The sequence below is a fragment of the Oreochromis aureus genome, linkage group 20 (genome assembly GCF_013358895.1).
Source record: "Oreochromis aureus strain Israel breed Guangdong linkage group 20, ZZ_aureus, whole genome shotgun sequence".
NCBI lineage: Eukaryota > Metazoa > Chordata > Actinopteri > Cichliformes > Cichlidae > Oreochromis > Oreochromis aureus.
This window is the reverse complement of record NC_052961.1, coordinates 25,271,581-25,298,606: the sequence shown is the minus strand read 5'-3', so window position 1 is coordinate 25,298,606 and position 27,026 is coordinate 25,271,581. Positions and strand designations below refer to the sequence as shown.

At 40.1% G+C, this 27,026-nt stretch overlaps 1 protein-coding gene across 2 annotated transcripts in view; it reads right to left on the bottom strand.

Annotated features, from left to right (window-relative positions):
- sema3bl (sema domain, immunoglobulin domain (Ig), short basic domain, secreted, (semaphorin) 3bl) overlaps positions 1 to 27,026 on the bottom strand; it is a 60,122-nt gene that overhangs the window by 12,315 nt on the left and 20,781 nt on the right. For both annotated transcript variants that reach the window (XM_039604478.1, XM_039604479.1), the window contains exons 3-10: positions 24,620 to 24,682; positions 17,815 to 17,934; positions 8,266 to 8,356; positions 6,161 to 6,277; positions 5,819 to 5,961; positions 4,043 to 4,157; positions 3,772 to 3,841; positions 3,506 to 3,650 (exon numbers count right to left, since the gene is read on the bottom strand). In XM_039604478.1, coding sequence (XP_039460412.1) covers positions 3,506 to 3,650; positions 3,772 to 3,841; positions 4,043 to 4,157; positions 5,819 to 5,961; positions 6,161 to 6,277; positions 8,266 to 8,356; positions 17,815 to 17,934; positions 24,620 to 24,682 — 864 coding nt within the window. The remainder of the gene's footprint in view (positions 1 to 3,505; positions 3,651 to 3,771; positions 3,842 to 4,042; positions 4,158 to 5,818; positions 5,962 to 6,160; positions 6,278 to 8,265; positions 8,357 to 17,814; positions 17,935 to 24,619; positions 24,683 to 27,026) is intronic.

Sequence of the window (27,026 nt, the reverse complement as noted above, 5' to 3'; positions counted from 1 at the left end):
ACAATAAGCAAGTAGGGCTTGACCTCTTCTTTACAGAGGTCTTTCCTTTCAAGATAAAGAAAAGAGGTTCACAAGACTGCAGTCTGAATTTAATATAGTGGCTCGTTTCAATAGTGTTACTTTATTGAAGTGCAAGTGCTGCAACCATTTGTTTCAACAGTTCAGATTGCTCATTTCAGTTGAGTTTTTATTTCTGGTTGAGTCGAGTTTCATTTGTTTCAGGGTAATTGGAGGTATTATGTCACAAACGTGTAGCGATACCAGTATCCCCAATGCTTTTTATGTTACAGAATAAAGACTATAGACTATCAGATTCTCTGATTATTTGAAGTTTGGCTTCTCCATGCTGAAGACAAGTTTGAAATTCAAAGAACAAAAAAGGTTGCAGTAGTAACAGTTTTGCCAAAAAATCTTAAATTGAGGTTGAGAAATGGAGAGAAATTAAATAGAGATTAATGAACTTACACATAACGGATTCGTGAGAGTCCAGTTTCGTATTTGATCACATTATAATGGAAGGTATGGTATTGTTATATTGTATTGCGTGTAATTGTCTTTCCAGACTGCACTTCCATATGGAGGGAATATAATTACTACTGCTTATCACAACAGTAACTGATCCACACAATAGCTCTGGAATGGCATAGATCCAGTTTCAGAGGGGGGATTTGAGCTGTGCAGGGAGGTTACCCTCAAATATGCACAAACTATCGATGCATAATTTTTCTGAGGATGTTTTCCAAATCACACTGGTTATAATTTATTCCAGAAGATGTGGAATGTATAAGCTAAATCCTTCAAAGAGAATAATGATAACTCACAAACTTCAAATGTTTATCATACAGTTTTAAATATGAATGTATGACATTGTTTTAAACTGTCCTTGCATACCTTCCAAGCACAACTTCAGATAAAACATGGATCAAAATCAACTGGTGGCATTCGTATACAGTAAAACTGACCTCACACTTAACCCTAAACATGGTTTCTGAACAGAAATAAGTGGACTTGAAATGCATCTGTTTTCGACCTGCTCAGCTTACACATTGAACATTTAATGCTTGTGCAGCAGAGGAAACTTCACTAATGTGTCTCCACTCATCTGTTTGCACTTCAAGTAAAACCTAAACTGAAAAAGTTCCCAAGTTAATACTCGACCTATCTAAACTTTGCTGCAGCAGCTGAACTGCCTTATGTCTACATTTAAAGCCCAACAATAAATAATGAGAAGGAAATGATGTATGTTTGACAGGCACCTATTAATTTATACTATTACTGTATATGTTCATGTGTCAAGCATATGTTTTGTAAGTTTAAATCCTAATGAATCACCTGCATTTTCACCCCTTTTTGACCTCGAAGGTAAAAAAAAAAAAACCCCAATCCTTCATACTAGATAGGTTGGTGTGGGCAGATATGGGCTGATTTAAAGCATTACAAATATAACTTTAATGCCAAAAAGTATGTTTCATCCCATCTGACTTCACTGTTCTATAAAGATCAAGAATTAAGATAAAGTTCAAGATCAAATCTGAGGCTTTGGTGATGAAAATTTCAGTAAAGATGGCAAAAAACAAACAAAAAAAAACAATTTTGGAAACCATAAGGTTAATAAATCTATCAAATTCCATATCTGTGCCTTGGTAGGATTACCTCTACAGCTTTAGTAAAACTGTAATAAAAAAGATCCCCCCGTCATTTGGTCTGCTGGAAACAATTCTGGTGAAGTTTAAACACAGGAACATCTCAATCCAAGATAAATATCTTGAGCAGATAAATCAACTAAATCTGAAATTAACTTCCATTTTCCATTCTTTTATGTTTTGACAGGTGACTTAAGAGTCGATGATGGGTAGGATGAGGCTTAAATCTGTTTCAATGAAAAATCCATGGAAATAAAAAGGACTTTAGTGTTCTGTCGGTGCAAGTGAAAAAGAACAATGTAGGTTATTGTAACTGAGTTTAAGAGGAGAGGGTAAAAATTTTAACTGCAGCCAAATATCAAGCCAGGAAAAAAAGCAACCCCAATCTTCCCACCATCTGTGCCTCCTCCGGTCTGCCCTGAGCCATCACCATTTTCTTTCTTTCTTCCTTCTCTATTTCCTTTTTCCTTCTCTTACTCGCAGATTAAGGCCAAGACATTCCTGTTAATCAAAGAGCCAGTGCGGAGAAACCACAGAGGTGTCTGCTCTGTTCTCACATAATTCATTTTCCTCCTGCCCCCATACCCTCCCATTCACTATGGTAATGATGCTGCCTACACATGTGTTTGTGTGTATAACAACACTGAGTTACAGCGATGTGGCTGGGAGAACATGACAGAGCTCTGCTGAGTGTCAGGATGTTAACCAGAAGAAGGGTCTGCACTGCGTACAGTCACCACAGCTGCACCGCCGTGTACAGTAGTTTAGTTTACTGACACGGAAACTTTCTACACCCCATCCTTAATGTTGTGATAGCTCCTCTTTCCCCTTTGTTTTAGTACACACAGGAGCCGAGCAACTGTTATTATATATGCACACCACTGCAGTCCATTTTTTTAGTGTCAAACCACATTCTGATATGTTTCAGCTACTGTACGGGAATTAATTTGCAAATGTTATGAGGAAATAGCATCAGTTAAGTCAGTTATCCAACAGTCAAGTTTTACTATTACTAGTTTTTGTAAGGCCTTTACACTCCAAGCGTGTTCCAAAAAACACAACACTAAAGTCTACATTTTTTGGTTCCGAAGTTGTTCTGCATAATAATATATATATATACACACATGCACACTGAATGCATCGACATCAAGCAATATTAAGCTGGTCCTGATGTTTCTAACGAGAGAGAAGAAATGGAAATTCTGGATTCATCCAATTCTCAGAGAAGTCAGCAACAGGAAAAATTTTAAGGTTTGATCTCGGAGTTGAAGATGTATCACAACTGAACTTTTTAGTGAGGTTTGAACTCTTGTTGGCAAAGATGGGACGTCATCTGAGGAGGCAGAGAAATATTTGACCCAACTGACCCGGATGAGGTAAAATACTATGATTTTAATATTTGTATATTCAGTACAGGTGCAGATTTTAAGCTTGTTGCCAAATGCAGTGGTCTGAGTGGTCTAATCTGTTTATTTGGATCTGGAAAATCTTGCCACAAATTCGTCCAGTGAAATTATGCAGTCAGTGTGAATAACAACATTAAGAATAGGTGATTCTGAAAAAAAAAAAAACCCTCAAAATGACAACCTAAGCACACCTGACAATAACGATAAAGTGAGGTGTCTGCATTCAGAAAGTCTTTGCAGTTGGTTCGCCAACACTAGTTATGCACATTATAGAGACAGATTCTGAATTTCATTAGAAGTTGCATTATGAGTATTTCCTCATAATGTTGGCATCAACAACATGTATTACGTTTTTGGGAAGCACAGCAGGGTCATTTGTATGGTTAATGCTGGGCAGCAACAATGCTCAAGTAACTTTAAAATTAAAAATGATACATTTGGATTGCAATCACTCACCACGCCTGGTCTTGGATAAGGAACCCTGCCTTCATAAGCACCCCATTGGTAGTCAGGACCTTCTTTATGTGCAAAAGGTCCGTTGAAAACTTCTCTGATATCAGTCATGCGGTAAACACACACAGCAAAGCCCTGGAATACATTACTGTAAAGAAGAGAATGGAAATGTACAGTGTTAGAATATAACATACCCAAAAATCATGTTACTGAGTCGTACGGATGTTGAGTGCACATTATTTTGAAAGCTGAGCTCTATGCATGTTTACCTGATGGTGCTGAAGATTGCATAGACATCTGGGTTCCTTTCATCCTTGGTCCTCATCAGGAAAACATCCTCTGTTTTACCAAAAGACAGTGTCAATGTGGCGTGGGAGTATAAATATGTGCAGATATGATACATTGTAACCAAGTGCAGGATCATATGAAAATTCTCATGTAAATAGTGTGTGTGTGTGTGTGTGTGTGTGTGTGTGTGTGTGTGTGTGTGTGTGTGTGTGTGTGTGTGTGTGTGTGTGTGTGCGCTTTAATGTGTCTCACCAAGTTGGTTGAAGTGAGTATCGATTCCGTGAGGTCCTGGTACAGAACAGACAAGTCTGGCTTTGATAAAGGTGCTCCACTTATTGACCAGCACTCTCTGACCGCCGACATCATTCTGGCTCGAGATACAGAAAATCAATCTATAAAGCACAGCTGCGTATTTATTTCCAAACACAAATCATTCATTGTTTTGGCTCTTTACACCACCTCACTGGATGTGAAGTGAAAGATGATGAAAGTGCTGAGTTTCAGCTTTAGCTTCGAATTAGGATTTTCTGATCTCGAAGCAAGAGATCTACTCATAGCTCCTCAGTTTATGTGTATGTGTGAATGCGTATAATGGTGATCAGCTTTGGTAAAAAGCTTTTTGGCAAAAATCACTATAGGAGTGTGGATGACATTTGTCTCGGAAAGAATTGGAGGCCTGAGAAGGAAATACTACTTGTTTGAGGAAGAAAAAGATAAAGATGGAAAAAGGTGAACACATGAGAAGGAGAAAGAACGTTAGATGGTGAAAGTTTAAGTGGGTTTTTGCCTGAGTGGTTTATCCAAACTTTACTGACACAGTCTATCAAAATCAATGGAAACCTCAGCAGCTGTGTGCATGTTTTTGTGCTTGTGTGTATTTGTGTGTAATATTTTATGCATGCCTGTATTTGCGTGTGCTGTTACAGTGCAGACATGGGTTTATAAGGCAAATCATTGCGTGAAAGAATGTTACGGAGCGTGTAGGGCAGATGGAGATCATTGTTGGGAAATCTGACAGCTGTGTGCATTTTGGAAGGAGAAACATTTCATATACTTCTAAATTTCACGATCAACCTCGGGGAAAGTAAATATTTGATCGCCCCAAAAGAATTTTTTTTTTTCCCACAAGGTAGTTTATGACTGACATAATAGGAGGATAAACCCATAAAACCATTACCTTCTATCCTGGAAAATTAATTCTGCAGACATCTGTATGTGGCCATACACTCAGAAAGTCCCCTGAGTCAAAGTATTTGTCTTTACAGTATCTAGCTCAGTGTCTCTGTAGCTTATCAATGACTCAAAATATGAGACCTATTGTGACTACTCTTGTGCTCCTTTGCAATCTCATCTTCAAGTGAAATATCCCTACAGATGACTCATTCCGGGGACAGGATATTTGAATCGCCTTGAGGAAGTGCATGTCTAGCTCACCTGAACATCTGGCTTCTCTCATCCACACCTATCAACAAACCATCTTTCAGTGTTTCAGCATATGTAAGCATCAGTTTTTGTGGATCTCCCGAGTTAATGAAACTTTGTTTTTCTGTCTTTCTGTGGCATTATATGCGACATGTATGATGCTATATGTATTTTATCAATGCTTAATCCTCTAATAATGCAGTTTCTGGTGTAGTTGTAGCTATCTTAAAATGTCAGCAACAAAGCACTTTATATTGTAAGGTAAAGGCCGTACAATAATAAACAATAGAAAACCCCAACATTCAAATGTCCCCTCTATGAGCAAGCACTTGATGACAGTGGGAAGGAAAAACTCCCTTTTAGCAGGAAGAAACCTCCAGCAAAGCCAGGCTGAAGGTGTGGCGGCCATCTGCCACAACCGGTTAAGGGTGAGGGGAGGAAGTAGCTTATCTTCCACGGTGTGTCTCTCTTCAACACACCGTGGAAGAGAGACAGAGATTAATAATAAACACACACATAGTGAAAAGCCAGGGTCTGTCTCTTTTGAGGTGGCTTTTACAACTTAATTTCTAAACCTTAACAGAAAAGTATTATGGAGTATCTTACCGCACACACTCGTCCAACTCGTGTGTGTATGGCCCCCTCTCTTTCTCCAGCCTCTGTGGCCTTCTCAGTGAAGAAGAAATACACCTTATCATTGTCTCTGTCATCATTATCCGGGATGAGGTGGGCTGCAATGAACTTGGGATCTGCAAGGTTGAAGATGGAAAAGAGTTGCATGTGGGAGTTTGAGTAAATCACTTTGATCTTTATTTCAGCATCTTTATAGTAAAATTTTGCATATTTCTGACAGACTTGCTGTTGTTTGTTTGTACTTCTTGTTGACTTAACATTGTCTTGTATTGTCACTGTACTGTAGAAATGCTTGGCCAAAGAGTGAAACATTACCATGAAGGAGTTTCTGGTCAGTCTCTGTCCTCATTGTGGAGCGACCACCCATACTTCTGAATATCACAGAGTCTCTTCCCAGGAAATCTGCTGTCAGTCCTGTATACAGCTCCCCACCTACAGAGAGACAGGAAATGTTTAAAAGAAGGGGAAAAAAAGATGATGAGAAGAGCAGAGTTTACAGAAAATGGTTGCAAGAATGTAAAAAGAGGGTAATTAGTAAATAAAAAAGGAAAGGCAGCAAAAAATAATGGGTGAGTTTGAGGTTTAGGTAAATGAAGAACATAGATGCAGGACAGGAAAGAAGAAAATGAACAAACCCAACACAGAACACACAGGGAGTGTTATTTGAAACTTAAGCATCCTCCACTGAGACCATCAGCAGTGGACCAATTTTAAGTTTCAGCCGCTCCGAAAATTCTTGCAAATGGAGATAAATAACAGAATCCCTCCTCCAGCACATTTGTCACAGTATATTTTGGGAAATCCTCAGCTGTTGGGGGTTATCGGTCACAAGACAAGACAGCGACCCCAAGCGGCTATAAAACAACCCACTGACACTATCACATAATGAAGAATTATAAGAGTGAGTTTTTCATAGTGAAGCTGGGTTGTTTTCAAAAACACAACTGTTTTTAATTTTTCCCAGCTGGTGTAGAAACTCAACCTGGTGACAGACTGCTCTCATGTGACCTTATGGAAAGTGAAAATTAATTCTTCTTATTTTATTTGGCCATGATAATAGTATTAGAAATGCACAGATACTTCTTTACCGTACAGCGAGACACGCAGTCAAACCTATGTGGTATGACATAATCAAACGTGCAAGTATAAACGCATGGACATCATAATGATTGCTGACAGGTCGTTGGGAATTGAGGTTTGCGCCTGTTGGGAAAAGATCCTAAAACTGAGGAGGAGATATCATTGAGTTGATAACTGATGAAGAGGATTTTCATCAGGTTTTTATTGTTTCATTCTCAGGGTCTCTGTTTCTCTTTATCTTTCTCATCCAGGGCTACAGAGTGTCGGTCGAAGCTCTGTGTGTGTATTTGTTGTTTCTTTCTTTCAGCATTTGGTTAAGGCTTTAGGAATACAAAAGAAGAGGCTTTAAGGCGAAGAAAAAAAATATGCATAACAAAACCTTGTGGTTTTGACCACTAATGATCACTGAGGCCAGCGGACAGACTGAAAGTCAAATTCAGTCTCGTAACAAGAGTCTGAATTCAGTCTGTCATCAAACACATCCTTGCTGACCCGGAGGGGAGCTGGAGATTTGCTGACTGCATTTTTTAGATTCTACCATTTAAATTGATGATGAATCCTAAACCTTTAACAAATTACAAGCCTCTACCAGCATGTACAGTATGGTCTTGTCTCTATCTGTTACTATTTCTATGACAAATGCTTTTGTGTCTCTTTTTCTGTATGCATGTGACCGCTGCAGTATCACTGCAGATGTCCAAACTACTATTTGGCTCTAATTTGCGGTCTTCCTGCCAATTACAGCGCACTGAGGGATGAATTCTGATGCTGAAAGCGCCCAGCTGTGGAGCCAGAAAGGGATGTATACATGCACACACACACTATATATATTTCCACCCTTAGTGGATCCTGGGATTGTGTGTCATTGGCATAAATCAGCGTTATTTCACAAGCCCCAGTAAATACCTCGTGACATTTAGAGAGAAACACCCAGAATTTTTCAACCTTGTCCGGGGGGTGGGGGGTTAAATAGTCAGATGCGGCAAATGAATTAACAGCTGTGCCACAGAGGCTTATGAAATTGATATTTTGTTGTGCAACCCCTTTGACGGAAAATGATGACGGCTAGAACACCCCCTACTGGGTCTTTAACCTACTCTCTCTTTTTTGGCATGTTTACCTTTACTCTGACAGCAGAGAGGCAGACAGTAAACACGAAAAGGAAAAGGGGAATTGACACGTGCCAGAGCAGTCTGTGTTTTAAATGTTTGGAATATGTCAGCGTTATTGCTGTACGACAAAACATCTAATGAATCTTAAATGGGTGCCCTCGCCATATGCGCTTCATAAACCACTCAGGAAGTTGTTTAGAAATGTAGGCCAAACAATACGGGGCATACCACTGAAGGTGCTGGCGAAGGGGAAGCTGGGGTCATGTGGAACTCTTCCTCTTCCATTTTCCACATTTAGAGGGTCCATTGTGAACACGTGCTGGGGAAGGAAGACACTCAGTTAGTGTTTAATTCATTAAGTAGCTGATATAATGTATCAGTGTATTGATGTTTATGTTTTCTTCAGAAAAAATGAGAACTGTCTTGCTTCAAAACTCAACCTAACACCGGAGATTTATTATGATTCTTAGGAAAAGCTCAGCAGGTACGTCTCCATAGCAGAGCAAATGGGATCTCGTATAAAAGGTTAATTTTTTTAATAACTGAAAGGCCATTGTTCTTCCCCTCTGTTCCATTGTCGACACAAATAAAAGAGACCAGGGGCTGGTTTTAGTTTCACCGGGTGTTACATTTATTTGTCCTTTCAGCGAACCCGGCGACTGTCTGAGACTGACGGCGCTGTCTGAGATAAGAGGAAATGCAGGATCAGAGCAGTTGCCAGGGTTCAGAGAAATTTCCCACCCTGTTCCCAGTGCAGATTATTCCTTAGAGCTGTGGATTTCGAAGAGCCAGGAGGGTAATAAAGGGGGGGGAAAAGAGTCCGTAAAACACTTATTAAATAGACTTAAAATGCAAACTTTGTCAACAATAAAAAAAGTGCTTCAATCCTGAGATCATAAAACTCAGTCAACACATACTCTGCAGGGAAAAAACAAGCAAAAATATACAGCCAAATTCATGACATGAAAATATAAACAGTTTTTTGAGTCTGTGGCCAGATGATAGACTGAACCGTACACCATGTTCATTCAAACCTTTCCTATTTCATTTATTTTCATAACAGCGGCATATCCTGCTGCACAGCAACTGCTGTTTTCAGCAGCACCAACAATAGTCTGAAACAAGGCGACAAGAGTCTGCAGCCACATCAGCTCCTTCACTCACTCTAAAAACAGTCGGTGCTGGAAAAATGTAGGAAATATGAATGTGACATCACTCTATATTGCATGTTGGGACAATGGCTGAATCTTGTGAGGAAATCAGTCTGTTATCTGACCCACTACAGATTTACTGCTCACCTTTGTTTTGTTTGGCTAAAAAGTCTGTGAATTCAGTCAAAATCAAAGCCTGTCTCCAAAAAGGCAGAAGCAAGGCATCGTGTGTGCACCCTGACAACATCCCAAGGTATCTGATGGAGCACATTTGATGCAAATGACCTGGGATTTGATGGCATTTTGGGGGTTTCATGCCACACTTACATCGCTGTCACTTACCTTTCTGTGCTTTTGTCAAAATTAAAGCTAAACACAGGTAAAGTGCTTTTTCCCCAACCTGGCAGGATAATTTGAGTATGCTGAATGGAAATGGATGGAGACATGATTTTACAGGTTAGTCCTTCAGTGCGTCCAGGTGAAGAATATATTTTAGGTTTAATAATCCAGTTCTTGCCTGCCAAGTTAACATAAATTCACATTCCCTGCTGACGTCCACTTTACGTGAAACTGCATTCAAATTCTTTTTTTCTTACTCTGGCAGAGCGGAGTAAGGAAGCAATTAAAAAAGCCTCATACAGAAGGGTTCTTTGTCATTTACCCATTTGTAAAGTTCACCTGAAAAATACTGGCCACACTGCATCTTTGGATTGTGTGACGTGCCAGCTCAAAAAAGGGTCATTGTGGACAAAAGGCCTTGTGTTTTTCTGTCTTTGAATTTCCACTTCAGTGCCACCAGTGTACCAGTCTGTGTTTGCCAGAGACGCCTGCGTGTGATCAATTCCAAATGCAGTCAACTTCCAGGGGAAAAAGGGGAATAGAAGGTGACAAGAGCAGCAGTAGGACCTCTGGTTTAATGCAAGTGCATGTTACTGATTTAAGTGTCCTTACAGTGAACTCTGTCCGTCTCAGTCTTTGTTCCTGTAATAAACAATGGAGCATTGTTACAAGGTGGGCGAGTCTTTGACTGAGCAGAGATCACAGGGGAGATGATGACATTGAAGTAGGCTTGATAAAAATACTGTAAGAAACACAGTGGACAGCAAATACGCCAACACACAGTGTGTCACCCGGGCAGTAATACGTGCCAGATATCATGGACACGTCAAATTTCTTCACACTTCAAATTTAATGCACCAACTTTTTCAATTAATCTACATGTAGATTTTGGGTTTGAATGACTTTTAAAGGTGTTGAAGGGCAGGCATACAATCCAGGCATATGCACAGAATTCACACTTCATCAAATTTTAGATTACAAGGTAAAGTTAAAAGTAATCTGATTCATGTCTTGCCCTGTATGAGAAAAGATCTCCTTATTTCTTCCAGTACTACACAAGTGGGATTTATGAGGGCTTCATTTGTCATTTTGACCAGATTTTATCCACACCGTGATGATTTTTATTCAAAGTTCTTCATATGTCAATAACTTTGTAGCAAAAGAGCAGAACCTTTTGTGTAAATGTATTGTTTAATTAGTTCATTATGTCATACAGTAAACCCTTTCCTCCACCACTTTGACTCTTTCTGTGTTGCATTTCTTCTCATTTCCAGCTGCTTTCTGCTCTTCGTCTCCTCTCATGCATGCACAGGTCGTTTAGCTCATTCATTAGTCATCCTTATCCTTTCAGCACCTCTTCACTCACATGTGTGCAATTATATGTGTGTGTGTGTGTGCATGTGTGTGTGTTTTGCATTTCTATATGCAGTCTTTCCACTGTGCACTTGTGCAGCAAATACGAGTCGGTGCGGCTTTCGGGGTGTTTGCATGTGTGCGTGTGCGTCTGCGTTATCTCATTGTGATCCGGAGGAATGGCGCAGCTGCCTGTTCAGCTGATTAGACTGTCAGAGTCACTTTGCCCATACTTTGCCAAAACAAATACACAGAAGTGCCGTGATACAGGGAGAGAGAAACATCCAGGCCACTTTACACACAGCTGTGCCAAGCAAAACACATCGGACCCCCGCTACAAGACCAGCGAGACAAGTGACTACTGACACAGGCACACACTTCCATTTGTGTAATTTAACATGCGGAAACCTTCATTTATTTAGTTTATTCATTAACCTCCATTCAGCGGATTATTTAACCTTGCGCACTGCCTAAATTAAAACTAATACTGAAAACAATGTTCACCCTTAATCAGCGGACTAAAAGAGAGACTACACATTCAATGTTAAAGACTGACCCACCTTCTTATAAATGAGGTACTGGGATTCACGAGACAGTGAACACAACTTTGCTATAAGCAGGATATCCAGGTGTTTTCTGTTCCAGCTGTTTTGGTGGTTTGACCACTTAGGGGGCTAATATTTTGTGAGTAATGTTAGCAGTAACATGGATATAACTAACAAATATCACTTAGGCTGTCTTTTAAAGCAAGTCCTTATTGATGTCTATACCTAAAACTGCACATTTATTGTCTTCTTTGCATACCTCTTGTAATTTTTATTACTCACAGAGACAGGAATCTGTTGCAGGAAAGTCAAATATGTGCGTTTTCATTGCTGACAGCAACTACAGTAAACCAGAATTCAATGAATAACAAAGTTGCATTCATAAATATAGGGCCCAACTTGTCTAGTAAAAACAACTCTATTGCTCTTATTGTTGGGAATGTGAAACCAGCTACTGGTTACAACCAAGGGGCAACGTCTGAAGCTGAAAAATGAAGTGTTGAAATGAGTGCAGTTCCTCTACTTGCCATTTGAGGCTGGCTCCTAAGTCCCCATAAACTCACATGTTAAAATGTCCAACTTTCAGCATTAAAAGGGATCGTTACAGCCTGGCTTAAACAAAAGGTCTGTACTACTGGATTTGGTCATTTCTTCATATAGTTTACTGTATAGATCTCTGTATCTTCCAGTGCACACACAGGTTGTTCAGCTCCTTCTGTTCTGTGGCTTCAGTGGTTATGAGGGTTTTTGCCTTTGTAATGACTCTGAACTGGGTGACATTTTTCTGTGATGCATTCATCTGGGTAATATGGTAAGAGCTGAGGCTGCACTGACTGATAAGTGTCTCAATTAGCATCTCACAGGCTTCAACACTACTTAAAGTGATTAAACTGGACCTGTTCACTGTGTTTGTGTGCTGTTGAAACCTTTTGGAGGATTTTAATTTCGATTTATCTTCTATTTTGGTGACTGCATCTATACTGTTACTTATCATTTAACTTTTACAAGACATTTCAGACTGAACGCCTTCAACCTCCCATATTTTTACAATCCTATCTTGGTCAGGTTGACGACACAAATGGGTGTGTTTCTCCACCAGTTAAATAAATGGATACTGTCTCTTTGGGGTTGTTCATTCTGATCCTAATCCTAAAAATAAAATAATAGGCTGCATGCAAAAATAACAGACAGGAACAAAAATTAGACTTTCAGTTTGAATTAGATCATCTGTCCCATTAAGATAAACAAAGAAAGAAAAAAAAATCCCATCTTATCCTTGATTGCTATAAATGTTTTGAAGAAGTGATGCCAGATTAAAACATAAAATCATCTGTCCTGGACATTGAATCGTCAAGTTTATTTGACTTGTCCGAGGTTTATTATTTAACATCAGATAAAATTTTGCGACACTGTATAAAACACTTAACGTCTAAAAGTGTTTGGTTTCGCTTCAAACATCTTGGACAACTAGCAGACCTCATGTGACACCATGTTGTACTTGGCTATGTCCCCTCTGTCCAGTCAAATAATGACTGGGCTTCCTCTCTCACCATTCAACTCGCACTCTGGGGGAAGCAAGCATGGGAATCACACTCTCCCATTTCATCTTTTGTTGCCTTTCATTCCTCTTCTGTTTTCAAATTTGCTTTTTCTGGTTTTATTTGTTTTTGAATATTTCTGAATATTCGTCAGCCAAAGAGAAACAGTCTGAGAATGGACGGAGATTAGAAGACAAGCCGGGAAGATAAAGCAGAAAAAAAATAAAGACACAAGGATAGACGGAATAAGAGCTATTGCATACAATTATAGCAATTATTACAGTGAAAGTTGATGTAAACTACCAATTAAAATGAGGCAAATGGGGCAAAATGAGCAGAAAAAGCACAGGCAGTAAATTTAGCTTTCGCTTAAAGAGCTCTAGAGAAGAGTCTGATCCAAAGGCAACACACATGAGAAGAGTAGAACAGGTGATTTACAAGGAATCAATTTTTCATCATGCTTTCAACCTTTTTAGTTCGCTTGCAGTGCTGTTACGCTGAAAGGCATTTACTATTTTTCCCAACGGACATGAAAAATAACTCTTTTTAGGCCATGATGGTGAGCGGAAATGATTTAGCAAATTCTTTACTAAGCAAGTTTATTTCTGTAAGCTCCACAAAGCACAAATCTTAAGTAAAAGTCAGCTTTAAGTGAAAAATGGAGCTTCTGGATCAATGAAGCTTTCGTTAAATGCCTGTATCTGCACATATACATTGAACGTTTATGTTTGAATGTTTGCTTGTCTTTCTGTCTCCCTGTCCACATATTTATGTTTTAGCTGGTGTTATTTGTTTTGATGGCTTCTATGTGTGTGTATAAGTGTGTGCCCGTGTGTGTGTGTGGTCTTGTATCTTTATGTCGTCACTGTAACATGTTGGTTTATTTTCACATCTATGACGCTGCCCAGGCAAGCCGTGTCACTCACCGGGGGGGGGACTTCAGTTTATGTTAGTCTTTAAGTGTGGGGGAGAGAGGGAGAGAGAGAAGGGGGAGACAAAGACACGCAGACCTAGGACAAAAATTAGAGGTTCATTTAATGGGGATTATGATGCTTTCAACTGGTGATAATTCACTAAATCATGGGTCATTTTTCTGAAGCAAGGAACGGGACGCACGAGTTCTTCTTGAATGGCCCGATGAAACTTAATCTCATTGCACATGAGCATAAAAAATGCTTTTAGTGGTTTTTAAATGTTGTCTAAGACACGCCTGACCTCCACGACCTCTAAGAAATATGAACATTACTGACACGGCCAATCATGAGGTTACGCTGGTGGGTTTGTTGACCAGAATGTTTCCAAATCCAATTCTTTGTTTTCATCTTTGAATAAAAGTATGAAATACAGTTGGGCTTAGCTAACACCAAAAGGCAATAACAGCATGTCCAATACTAATAGATTTTGTCAAAACACTGTCTGACAGTGCATTTTTTTCCACTGAGAGCCAGCTGTTGTAAAATGAATCAAATAGTTTCTCACAACATGTTGAAATTTTTGCATAAAACATTGTTGAAAGTCAGGCAACAAAGTGACACCAAGAAAAAGAGAAGGGGGAGAGAAAGGAGTGCCACTGGAGCGATAGAAAGGGTACGTGTATGCCCCCTAACTGAGATGAAACACCTATGAGGTCAAAGGTCATCCCACCCAGAGTCCAGGAACTGAGAGCCCGCAGCCTCAGTTCCTGGGAGAGGTCAAGCACTCAAACGGGTGTGTTTTCTCCACCAGTTAACAATTGGTTATATAAATGGACAGGCTGTCTTTGGTGCAGTCCATTCAGCCGGACTCGCTGACTACCTGAAAGGAAACACTTGTAGTCTGAGTGGTGGTTTCAGACAGACATGCACGCTGGAGAGCAGCTGGTGTCATGATATATTTTAGGAGAGAAGAAGTGATTTGTTTTTTGACACCCATACGACTGATGCAGGCTGTTCCGCTCATTAAATACACACCTGGGCAGACACGCATACGTGTGCAAACACAACTATCCTATCACAAAGTGCATCCCGTGGGGCAAATAAAACAGAAGGAGCAATGATCGCAAAGACAGGTGCACCACCTTCATCATCTTAAACTGGTTAGCAACAGATGGTTCAATGCACTTTAACAAAAACAATGACACCTACAGTCTCTGCACACTTGGATAAAATCCTTTCTTAGATCAAAACGAAATCTGTGAAAGAAAAATTGTTAAAAGCTACCTCACGAGTTTTGTAACTGGCTATCTGAATCATTCCTGCAGGGAAAAAAAAAACTGCTTACTAAGAAGTGCTGAGTTCAAGTGTGTTGCTTAGTTGCACTGGGGGCAGAAACTCCTGCACTTCCCAGCAGGCTGCAGTTTAAAACATGTGGCCTACATTTCTGCTCTGCTCCCAGATGCATCGCAACCCTTAACGAGGATTCTGCTGAACTGTTTCTATCTCCAGTGTTTGTTTCCCCAGTTTTGAGCCACACAGACCACAGTATATTGTCTCTGAGCTAAATTATTTAACATGAACAGAGAAATATGTATTCCATTTTCCATGATGTGCCATAAAACCCAGAGTTCAAAAACCACACTTGGGATGACAGATTAGGGGGGAGGAAGAAAATGACACCGCTAAGGAGAACACACGCTGTGTCAAGCACCTAAATCCATAACAGAAAAGGAAAAATGCACTTCCTGCGCTTTATATGCACACACAAGCCACACACACAAATCAGCACACATTCTACAAGGTTGGCACTCTCCCATCCCACTGTCTCATTTCCCTAACAGAGCGCTTTGCCAACATCCACCTCCCCCCTCCCCTAAAGACTGACCCTCTCCTGCTGGGCCCTACAGGGCAGCACACTGGGCAAGGATCTGTTCAAGTGCCGTTAAAAAGAGAGCTACGAGTCTGTCTTAATAGCTCCATTCATACATTCTTGTCCTTTAAGTGGCTCCAAGTCTGAGAGTCTGCAGAGGTTTCCACTCAGCTGAGCATCTGAGAGCCAGCCTGTGCATTTGAAAAGATGTATAGAGGGTTTAATGCTGCGGCTGAGTAGCCTGCAGAAAAACTCATGGCAGAGCTGCCTGTAGAGAATTAACATTGAACCTCAGGGATCTGTGCACAGACCCCAGTCAGTCTGAACTGTGTTTTTCTGAAAAGCCACATTGGCACCAACCCCATTTGCTCCATTAGACTGATTTCCTCCACAGCTTTGAGGCCACCCAGTCGTTCCTTGTATCATCTCATACATATACACTATTTCCTTTGTATGGTGCCATGCTTTTCTACTGAGAAGTAGTAAGACCACCAACCTTTCATTATCATGTCAGCTGTAAACGTTTGATTAACTGACCTTTAGTCAGTGTTCATTTACTTAGTAATGACAAATTAATTTCAAATGAACATTTTAAGAGTCGCTGGACAATATGTTTGATGACCAATGGAAAAGTGTGCAGAAAGTAACACCCATTTTTTTGAACTCTCTTACTATTCGGCTTGCTGGTTTGATTGTATATTACTGTCTTTCAGCAGTCTCAACATATACATCATCGACAGTCATTTCCAGGAAAATTCAAGCCAATGGTATCTTTATATGTCCGACTTAGGCCTTGATTATACTTTCTGCACTTGTGAGTCTGCTGGGGTCTTCTTGGGTCCAAATGATATAAATTTCATCATCACACGGTGCGCAAAATGGTCAGTGGACCTCCACATGCCTGCCAATTTTTGGAGGGAATGTGTGGCCACAGACTCGTCCACTGAGGCTTTACATTTCATTGCAGCAGCTACGTATGCACCCCAGGCAGAGGACTTTTAGTGGACGTCAAAGAAAACGTAAAAAGAATTGCTACTGCGGTGTCTCCAGTTTTCCATGTCTGTTTCTGTTATAGAGTCTAATATAAACTTAAGGCCTCAGCCACAAAGGTGTAGAGACAGGTACCTTCGCAGGAAGACAAGCAGACACAAACCTCTGCTTGCTGGAAAAAAAATTCCCTGAACGGTCGGCAAGAGGTTGCTGTAGGTTGCTGGGAAGTGATTGGTAAGGTCCCAGTCCTGCAGACAATGACTCCATGGCAACCACAGAGTGCAAGGTAAAACTGTGCTGGGGGGGGGGGATTATTGATTAGTGTCTAATCTGCGTGGCTGAAGCCAGTGAAACAGACAAAATTTACAGCCGAGCACAGAGAATCATTTACCCATTTAAGAGGTTCATATTTTCATCTGGACTTTGTGGAGTGCAAAGTAGAGCTGAAATGTAATTCAGTGTAACTAAATATATTGATCCATGCCGGCTGCATATGAATGTTAACAAATTAGCGATCAGTAAAGTGTTTTTGTACGTCTATTTTAAAAAGAGAGAGAAGCAATAAAAGTTCTGTGCATAACCTGCCAGATGTTCTTACAGAGTGCGTTACAGCATTCGATGCTGTGATTGGTCAGTTATGTGGAGGTGAGAAGTCAGGCTCTTATTAAATTGTCATGTGAAATATATATTCAGAGTTTCTAAAGTTGCAGCTCAAACTGCTAATAACTACACAGTGCATAAAAAGCACGTATAATTTACAGTTCCCAAAAATGCAGAGTGAGTGCAGTTCAGCACTAAAACACGGGTTTCCCACAACTGTGACAGCTGCACACCACAGAGCTTTCATCAGCAACCCCAACTGATATATGTGTTTGCATGTCTGTGTTTTGGGGGTTTTGTGGCTGTATTTAGGTAACTGATAGTGCACGTTTTTGTATTTTCTGCTGAATGATGGATGCAGTGAGATAATCAGCTGCCCAAGACAATCTGCAGATGTCCAGAGTTCTATAAGAAGTAGTAGCAGCCCACAGCCACCACCACCACCTCCACCCGCAGCCCATTTTCAACCCCTCTTACCTCTCCTCTGTGCCCCACATAGATGAAGGCACACATGGGCTGGAAGGCGCCAGTGCCACAAGCCAGGAGGTGCGTACGATTGTAGGGCTGCAGCAGGCGAACAAAGTTGGCACACTCTGTCTGCAAAGCACACAAACACAAAGTCAGGTTAAAAATCTGTATCTCAAAGATGTTAACAAACTGCAGACAAGCTGAGGGTACCGACGAGAAACCAACAAGCTTATTGATACCAAATGTAGTCCTGAGCCCTGAGAAAGATGAAATGTGATAGCCTCCATCCAGGAGTGGTATCTGTGATTTTTGGATGTCCGCCAAAGTGATGATAAAGAAGGAGATTCATCATATTCAGGTCAAAGGAACTCATGAAACCCAAGAAAAACCTGGGAGCCAGTGTTAAACTGTGGTAGATAATTCTGGGGGTGTTGTATAAAACATTTGTGGTTATGTAGAGGATAAGATGAAGAGTTCAGCAATAAATCTAAATTCAACTTCTGACAACAGCAACAAGAAAGAGAAGAGGAAAAAAATGTAGACGCAGAGAAAGATCACATCAGAAAGGAAGGCTAGAAGCTGCTCCTGCTTTATCAGGCACTCGGTAACAGAAGGAAATTCAGAAGAAATTCAAGTGGACACATGTTAAAGGTCCTAAAAACAGAGATTGGTGACACATGACAGGAACAATAGATGTAGTGACTAAGGAAATGAGTATTAAGACCTTTTTATGATACACAGAGCTGCAGAGGAAGCAGAGGGCATGACTACTTCCTCTTTCCTTTGTGTAACAAAAGCAGCAGACAAAACGGGTGTCAGCCTGAGGAAAGAAAGGACCGGGCAGCGATCACTCGCAGGTCAAAGTCATCTGCACAATCAGTGCCTAGAGTGTGTGTGTGTGTGTGTGTGTGTGTGTGTGTGTGTGTGTGTGTGTGTGTGTGTGTGTGTGTGTGTGTGTGTGTGTGTGTGTGTGTCTGCATGAGCGTGCTTGACTGAGAATTAGATACTAGAGTGTTGGTGATGGTTTTCGTGTGTTGCGTGTCTATCTGCATGTGCCATCTTGAACTCCACATGCGTGCATTTGCTAGTCTTTGTGTTTTTACAAGTGCATGTGTCAAGTAAATCTGCCATGCTGTGCGTTTGGCCCCTGTCCCTCTCGATGCTGCAGTCGGACCTTTAACCGCCTCTGATCGTTTCCTCGAGTGCTTCGTTGCAGACGTGATGTAAACCATGTCACTGCACTAAGAGAAACAGTTTACATCATTATATTACTCTTCTCCACTGGATAATTTCTGTGTTTCAAACAAAACCAGGCAAGTGAAAAACAGAAAACGCATTTATATTAAAAATGTTTTCAGCAAATCTAAATGTACTACTGGTTTTTCGATGTACAAGCGTCTAGATTTCAAACATTCTGTTTCCAGTGAGGATGATGGGATATCATTGAGACAGCTTGGCATGGCTTTTAAAGGTTTTCGGACACCGCGTCCCCTCAGTTATTTATCCTAAATTAGTGTTGTTTTATTTGCTTATAATTTATCTCCAGCCTGTTGGAATCATCTTCTAAAGGGATAAAATTAAGATGTAAATTTAATTTTGTGGTTGTAAGAAGACAAACAGCACAGCCCACGAAGCCTATTGGAAATGAGTAGAAACCTTCCCCTCCTCTGTTTCTGTTCTTGTACTCGGGGAGTCATCTGAAGATCTGTGTGGCCCTGAGAAAAGAGCAAAGTGAAATGTTGAAAAGAGGAAATATGTCTCTCCCACTCTGGGACGTTTGGTTTCACAGTTCTGTGTGGGCTTACTGGGATTAAGTGGCAATAAAGGGAGTGGTGTTTAACAGAAAATGAAGATGTTTGATTACTAAATCTGGTTTTGTCTCACTGGGAGATCTCGGGGAGCAGTCGTAACAATGGCCAGGGCTGAAATTTACCACATAAAAAGTCATGGTTAGGGCAAGATGGTGAAAACAAAAGCATGTAATGTGCTTGTATTAACCTTTAATTATCAAGAGAAGGTTGCCGCCCTCCAAAATGTGTTCCCAGCAACAGTGCTTCCACGCTTAAAAATCTGAAATTACCCACAGAAACCACATTTGCGTAACCTGGTATTTGAAAAGAAGAATGTACAGCATTTTAAACAGTGACCTTTTAATCTTTTGCTCTGAGACAAAAGTATCATTAACATAAGCAAATAAGATCCCTGCCAAATCTCTGGCAGATCTTTGCAATTTGCAGCATTAAACCTCTTTTCCCACTGAATACGGTTATTAATTTGGATCATACAGGAGTAAAGCAGTGTACTTTCATTAATAGTACGAGATTTCAAAGTGACGGTTAAACATTTGCAGGGTGCTACTGGACAGAGAAACCTTTGTGTTTTTTTCTTAGTTTTATTTGACATCTACCTTCCTACTTGTAGTGTGCACAATAAACTATATTTAACATATTTTACTATATTTAACATATTTTTCAGTCAATTTGAAGTAAAAAAAAAAAAAAACACAAGTTGAAGAAACAAAGAAAGGTGATTGGAGACCAACTATGTTTAAACTAACTAAAAGATAGAATTGCAATCAGAAGTGTATATCTCCTGGGCTTATTGTGGTATGTACTTTGCTATTATGTTTAATCCTGGAAGGTCAGTTCTGCACTGTGTGGTTGTCCAGGGTTATTTTTTTTGCCAATAATACCTCATTTTGGAAGAGGGGATCACATTTGAGGAGGACTGCTTGGAAGTTTGAGGCACCAGTGAGATGCTGATTGGAGAAATTTAATTTTGCGGTCACTGGTCCATTAATTACCCGTGTCCTTGGAACACAAAGCTACAGCTAACATGCAGCAAACCACAGTGAAAGCTCAAGCAGCAGCCAAATATGTTTGAGGATGACTGACCCGAGTAGGGAGAGGCAGGTTTGGACATGGGGAGCAGTTTCCAGTATAAACAGCCGATGTTCAACAGAAAGAAATCTGTTATTCTGTAATACTAACAGGAAGTGAGGACCAACACATTTGCACACACACATGCACACAAATATACGCATGTATAATGCTACAGTGAACAGGACCTCCTACATAAATACAGACACACACAAACACTGTGCAGGCAGTTCAAAGCTGGTCTCAGTTGCTGTTTGATCCTCAAAGAAACGACTTTTCTCGATTGAGCACTGAAAGCACTCAGTCAAGACACGAAACTCCTGTGTGGAGACCTTTGTGGCTTCTTGGAGAACTTAAAAGTCATTCTGAGCAGTCACAGACATTTGCTGCATCTTATTGACATTTATATTAACACAAACAGTAAAACCCAATCGAGAGGAGCTTTTGCAGAAGCCCCAATCTGGAGGCCAAAGCTTGGGAGTCTGAGCGCATTATTTATCATACATTATTTTATTTTTTTTAAACTGAATGTTTTATGCTTGGAATCTTGACATAATCAGGTCTTTCTACAAGAAATGTTGGAATACTGACACTATCAGGGCTGTCATTAAAGAAAAAAGCAGAGCTGTGAGTGCACAATTGATTTTTGGAGCCTACATAAAGAATTCATGCTTCAAATATGCACACTCAGATGTCAACTTTGCAATCCTAACACCTGTGTTCTTGATCTCAGTGATTTAAGCCCTAGAAAGCTTTGTTTGTGCACCATAGGAACAACACTGTGACAATTCCTGGCAGCAATGAATTGATTTGATCATCAACCCAGCGGCAAGTGGAGGAAAATTTAAAACAAGACACTACATGTTTAGCAGAAGCTGCTGTCCGCCTCCCTTCCCTTCTGCCTGGTATTTATTTGTGTGAGCTGTGATTAATGGTGGTGAAGGTCATGAGGTTGTGATTCTGGGAGGAAACACTATCAGTAAAAACATGTTTTAGGTGGTAGGCACGTGTCAGTAGAACAGTGTGGAGACAGACTTTCATTAAGGAGATAAGAAAAACACATTTATTTATTTCCACCGAGTTTCAGTGTCATGATGTCAGGATGTGGATGCTGAAGATATTGATTCTACTGCAATGTGCTGAGAAGAAAAACTGCATTTCATTGCTTTTTTACTTTGTGTAACAAGGATTATTCCAAAGATTAAAATACATTCTCTATAAACTATGAACTGTATTTTTAACCTGATTTTCCTCAGTGTGATTGGACCTTTCTCCCTAAATCACCAAACACCCACACACTAAAGTCCAAAGACCTTTCACCTTTCAACCTTTATCGCTTTCTGACAATAACCATATAAGTTGTAACACATGCGCCTATGTGTGTGTGTGTGTTCAGTGTGTACGTCTTTTGCTTTGTAGATTATATAGGACACAGCAGTAATCCATCTCATTTGACACCAAAAAAAGCCCAGAAACACACAGTAAAGGAGATATGTGAAGGAATGCATAAAGGTGGCGGTGCAGTTTAACAAAAACTGTCAAATATCTCAATTTATTTCCCGTGTAAGGAAGCACACAATCAATACGACCCCTTTGGTACCAGTAAGGTAAAGTTTCACACAGCTGGTTTTCAGACCTGTGTAATAATGGATCGTGACATCACTTCTCCACTATAGAGAGTACAGTAGCGCACACACATCAAGCACCGTATGAGCGGCCTGTTGAGGAAACACCTAATAAAGGTGATATAAGACACCCATGACACACCTGCCACTTCAAACACAGAGACTACACATACTTACAGACACACACATAATATCTAACCACTTCCAGATGGAGGGGCTGTCAAACTCCTTGCCATAAGCACAAAAGGGTACAAAAATTGCTGTGCTTTTATAACTCTTACACTATGCATTCATTTTGTGTGTGTGTGTGTGTCTGTATGTGTGTTAACCAACAGTACCATTTGCTTCGCCAACTGGAACCAAATGCAGCGATGTCTCATTAAATCAACCACACTCTAATAAATTTGCCTGTTTCTTCCTACAGTCCTTTCTTTCCTACTTCCTTACATCCTTCCTTCCAAAAAAAAGCACCGAGTTGACCTGAAGTTGCTTAGAACTGTTCACATGATGACATTTGCATAATAAGCTTTCTTGCTTGAAATAATCTTTTGTTTATTTCCGTCAAATTCAATTTGATATATTGCTGTTAATTTCCTCTGTCATCATTTTTCTTTTGTATTTAAAGATGATTGTTAGCAGCTCATGTGTCCTGCTGCCAGTCAGATTTTTAAATCCAATAAACTTTGCCAGGATCAGCTCCGACACCCGTTTATGACTTCTATCATCGTAACTTATGCCTTCCTTCCTTTCAATTTGAAAAAGGAGTTCATCGCTCTCTAAAAAATCAAATGTTTAGTTGAGCAGAAACACGGAGAGACAGACAACGGTTCACACTCACAGTCACAATGTGGAAAATCTAAAATCACCAGCTAACCTAACCCTTTGGACTGCATGTCTGTGTACTGTCGAGATCCCATTTTTCTATGTTAAAATTTATTGTCTCTTCGTATTAAAGATGTGTTACATTCAGTCACATATTTCATGTTTATATTTATACAATAATGCTTTAGTTTAGGATCATTTTCAAAATAAATAGATTTCATAATGGATGTTTTCCTAATGTTAATAACATACTGATATGTTTTCATTTTTAAACCCAATACGAGTGCTACATTTCCTTCACTCTAGGTTGTTGACTATAGCTTTAAACACATATATTTGGATGAGAAATGTCCTTCCAGCTTTGGGCTTCTGTGTCACTGCCCAGATAGTAAATCACTGTTTTTTTCCCTCCTCCCTCTCCTCCTACCTCTCTATATTCCTACTTCCCCAGCATCCTTCACTGAAGTCTTTATTAAGAGCTCTAATGAACAACGAAAATCTTTTCCCTCAACTTCCCTCTGATGTAGACTTCAATACAGAGAAACTTGTTTGGCTCCTAACTCATTAAAAGGCTTACTTTAAGTAGTTTACTGTACTTTTTTTAAGGCAAAGTATGACTTGCCTTAAGGCAGGAAACTGCAGTGTCAGCACAACACAACATGGCACCAAACTGTCAAGTTATCCCATTTACTGCACGCTTAGTATCCCTAGAGGAACACTCTGCTCCTCCCATCATAACACACCATTTGAGGACTGCTGTTAATGAAAAGCATTGTAAATATTTTGCATCCTAGTTTTCAAACCTAATAAAATCTTGTTTTAAACTAAACAAAATGTAAACCCAACTGAACTCTGAATGCAGGATTTGAGTCGTGAGCCTTCAGAATTGCCTAAAGGCAAACTTGGGACGATGTTGCCTCGGAGAGAGCCATCTCTCTGTCATAGTGGAGGCAGTTTATAGAGTAAAGAGTTTCTGAGCACCATGAGCCAACTCAGGCACATTTATGGAGATGTTCTGATGAGATTTTTGGCAGCAATTCACAGTCAGAGTCCAGGTTTCTGGAAACAAGGATAAGACTCTAAAGGTGGACATCAAAACTTTATAGGGAATAACCAGCAGCTTGGAAGACGTGCACAGGTCCCTGAAGAATGGAAACGTGAGAGGAATTAAAGGAAAGGTGAGGCAGGACTGGGCATGAAAGTGTCAAGGACATGAATGCTCTAAACTCTAGCTCTTTGGCTATGTTTGAACCACGCTGATGGACGTAGCCAAGCTGACAACACCCATTTAAAGCCAGCGAGCCAACAGACGCCCCGAAGTGTCCATTTGAAGAAAGAAGTGGAAACAAAGGAGACGGGAAAACACTGGACGTAGTTGTGCCTGTTAAAGCGTTCAGTTTGACATAAATGAGTTTATGTACCATATTGTGATGAAAATTAAAATAGCCATGTTAAAACAAGCAGATATTAACAATATTAAAGTGCTACCTGTGGGTCCTTCCCTGTCTGAATGCAGTCTTCTCTGTTGCCGGGTAACGGAGGCCAGAAGATCTATGAGAAAACGGGGACACAGAAAAATTAGTTTGATGATTAATGACCTCATAACTATCAAATACTGTAATGCAAAGAACCGCCTTACTCAGCCATACTGCCAAATTTAATTTTTTCTTGGAGCGACTTTGGTGGGATAGAACAGAAATATCAGTCTTTGAGTCGTTAAATCTAAATTATCTTCCTCAAAAATACAACTTTTGTAACAGTTAGAAGGAAATTGAGGAGAACAGCTCATCCACAAATGATGAAACAAGGCTTTCCAGTGGGCAGCCAAAGATGTTAGGCGTTAACTTTTGGCTTGTAAAGCTGAAACCCTGTGTGGGACAAGACAAAAATGTACTTTCCACTCCAACACCAGAAGCCAGAGCCACACACTGAATCATAACTATCACAAGAAATAAACTAAAAACATCAAAAACTGAGCTATATAAAGTTTTTCTTTTAAGCCATGCAGATGATTTGGTTTGGATTTTCCCCAAGTTTTTGATATGACAGTGAAAGAAGGTCCTTTTGAGGCCCTCACAGTAAAACAAATGCATTTATAATGATCAACAGCAATGTCTTCTCAGTGACGATGCAAGGCCAAAGGCTTGTGGAAAGAAATGCTTCTGATGAATGATGTAATGCTCTGTGTGTCATTGTCCCTCTCCTCTACTTCCACAGCACCGAACAATCTTTAGACCACAATGTAAGTCTTTTGGTTGAAATTTTCCATTCGCTTGGTCCGAAGAGCAAATCTCGCATGTACTGTACATAGGCTACACTAACATACTACACAGATGTCTGAAATATTTCAAGACTTTCTTTTTCTGTGCCAAAACAGGAAATTAGATTTCTGGCTATAGATAAGCAGGGAGAAAAGTGTTCAGCCACCTTAAGAGTGTCGTTTCAACACCATCTGGAGCTATAATAAAACACAAGTTCTCACAGCATAGATTAGGAAACTCCTGGAGTCTTCCTCTCAGTCTGCAAATTGGATAATCAGATGAGGTGAATCTCAGATAAGCATGAGGTAAAATTTGGACTTTAAACAATGGGGCTAGTTTTCACACTGCCACTGAAGAGAAAAGCCCAAGTCGGTTTGAGCTGCGCTTCAGTGACGTGTGTAAAGTCATAGTGTTTGTGTGTACTACCACGAGTTTCTCTGAGACAATAAGTCTTTGTCTGATCTAACAGGAAACTGCCTTAGAGGGACGATAGCAACCAGAGGGGAAAACAAATGGTCCTGACTTGCTTCACCATGTCTGATTGCGCTCGGCGCGTGGATGAACAGCATGTGCACATGCACTGAGTGCCACTGTGAAAGTCACTGTTATCAAAGAGCATTATGTTGATGTATGTTTATCATAATGAAAAACTAAATTGATCCACATTGTTTAGCACTGGGATCCATAAAGAAAGCTTTTTGGTCTCCTAGATGAAGGTTTAGCGCTTTGTAAACTAGCCGTCCATCCCAACTACCTCCTGGCGCTGTTCTGAAATAGTGTGCTTCATTTAGTTTAAACAAATCCAGCCAGTGTGTACACTGCAGCTGAACATAGATGGAAACTGTTTAGTTGAGCAGAAACATGACTTCTCACCACAGCCATGTGAGTGGTGACACGCTTCATCCAATTCTTTTCCAGCTTCCTAATCAAAAATGTATTGGAGACAAATCTTAGCATAAAATGGACACTATTACTGATTAATTTGTCATTTACAACTCCACAAGCTGGCTTGCAATGGTAGAAATCAACTGGAAACAATGTATTCTGTGGATCAGGCTAAAGCTTGGCTCGATTATGGTCTGTTTCAACATTTTTCAATATATACACAGTCAAGAGGGTCTTAAAGTGCTCCTTAATTTTGAGACAATAAATGCCAGATGTATGTATTTTATTGTTTTATTCATCAAACACAACACTTTTTATGTGCTGTATGTTGCTTTTTTTGCATTTATGCACAAAATAATCTGACATCTCTGCATAGTAACACAGAGCCAAGGCAAGATGTAAATGGAAACTTGATTCAAATACTAAGGTGAAACATTACGAGTCCATTAAAACCTGCTCAGTATTTAAATCTTCCCTCTGAGAAGATTTAAATACTGATTTAAATGTCAACACAACCACCACTTTTATCAACACATCACGTTTTACGCTGTGCTTCTTTCGGGCCAAAGAGATCACTCTTACGCTAAATAAGCTGGGCTAGATGCCATCTCCAGAATCTCCAAGGAAGCACACAATATACACTCTAGTGTGTAACCAAAAACTCTGCAAAGTAAACCAGTTGTCTAAACTTGCTGAAAAACAATGTTTTTGACAGCCAGCCACATTTTCAAGCCAGAAAAGCAAGAGTG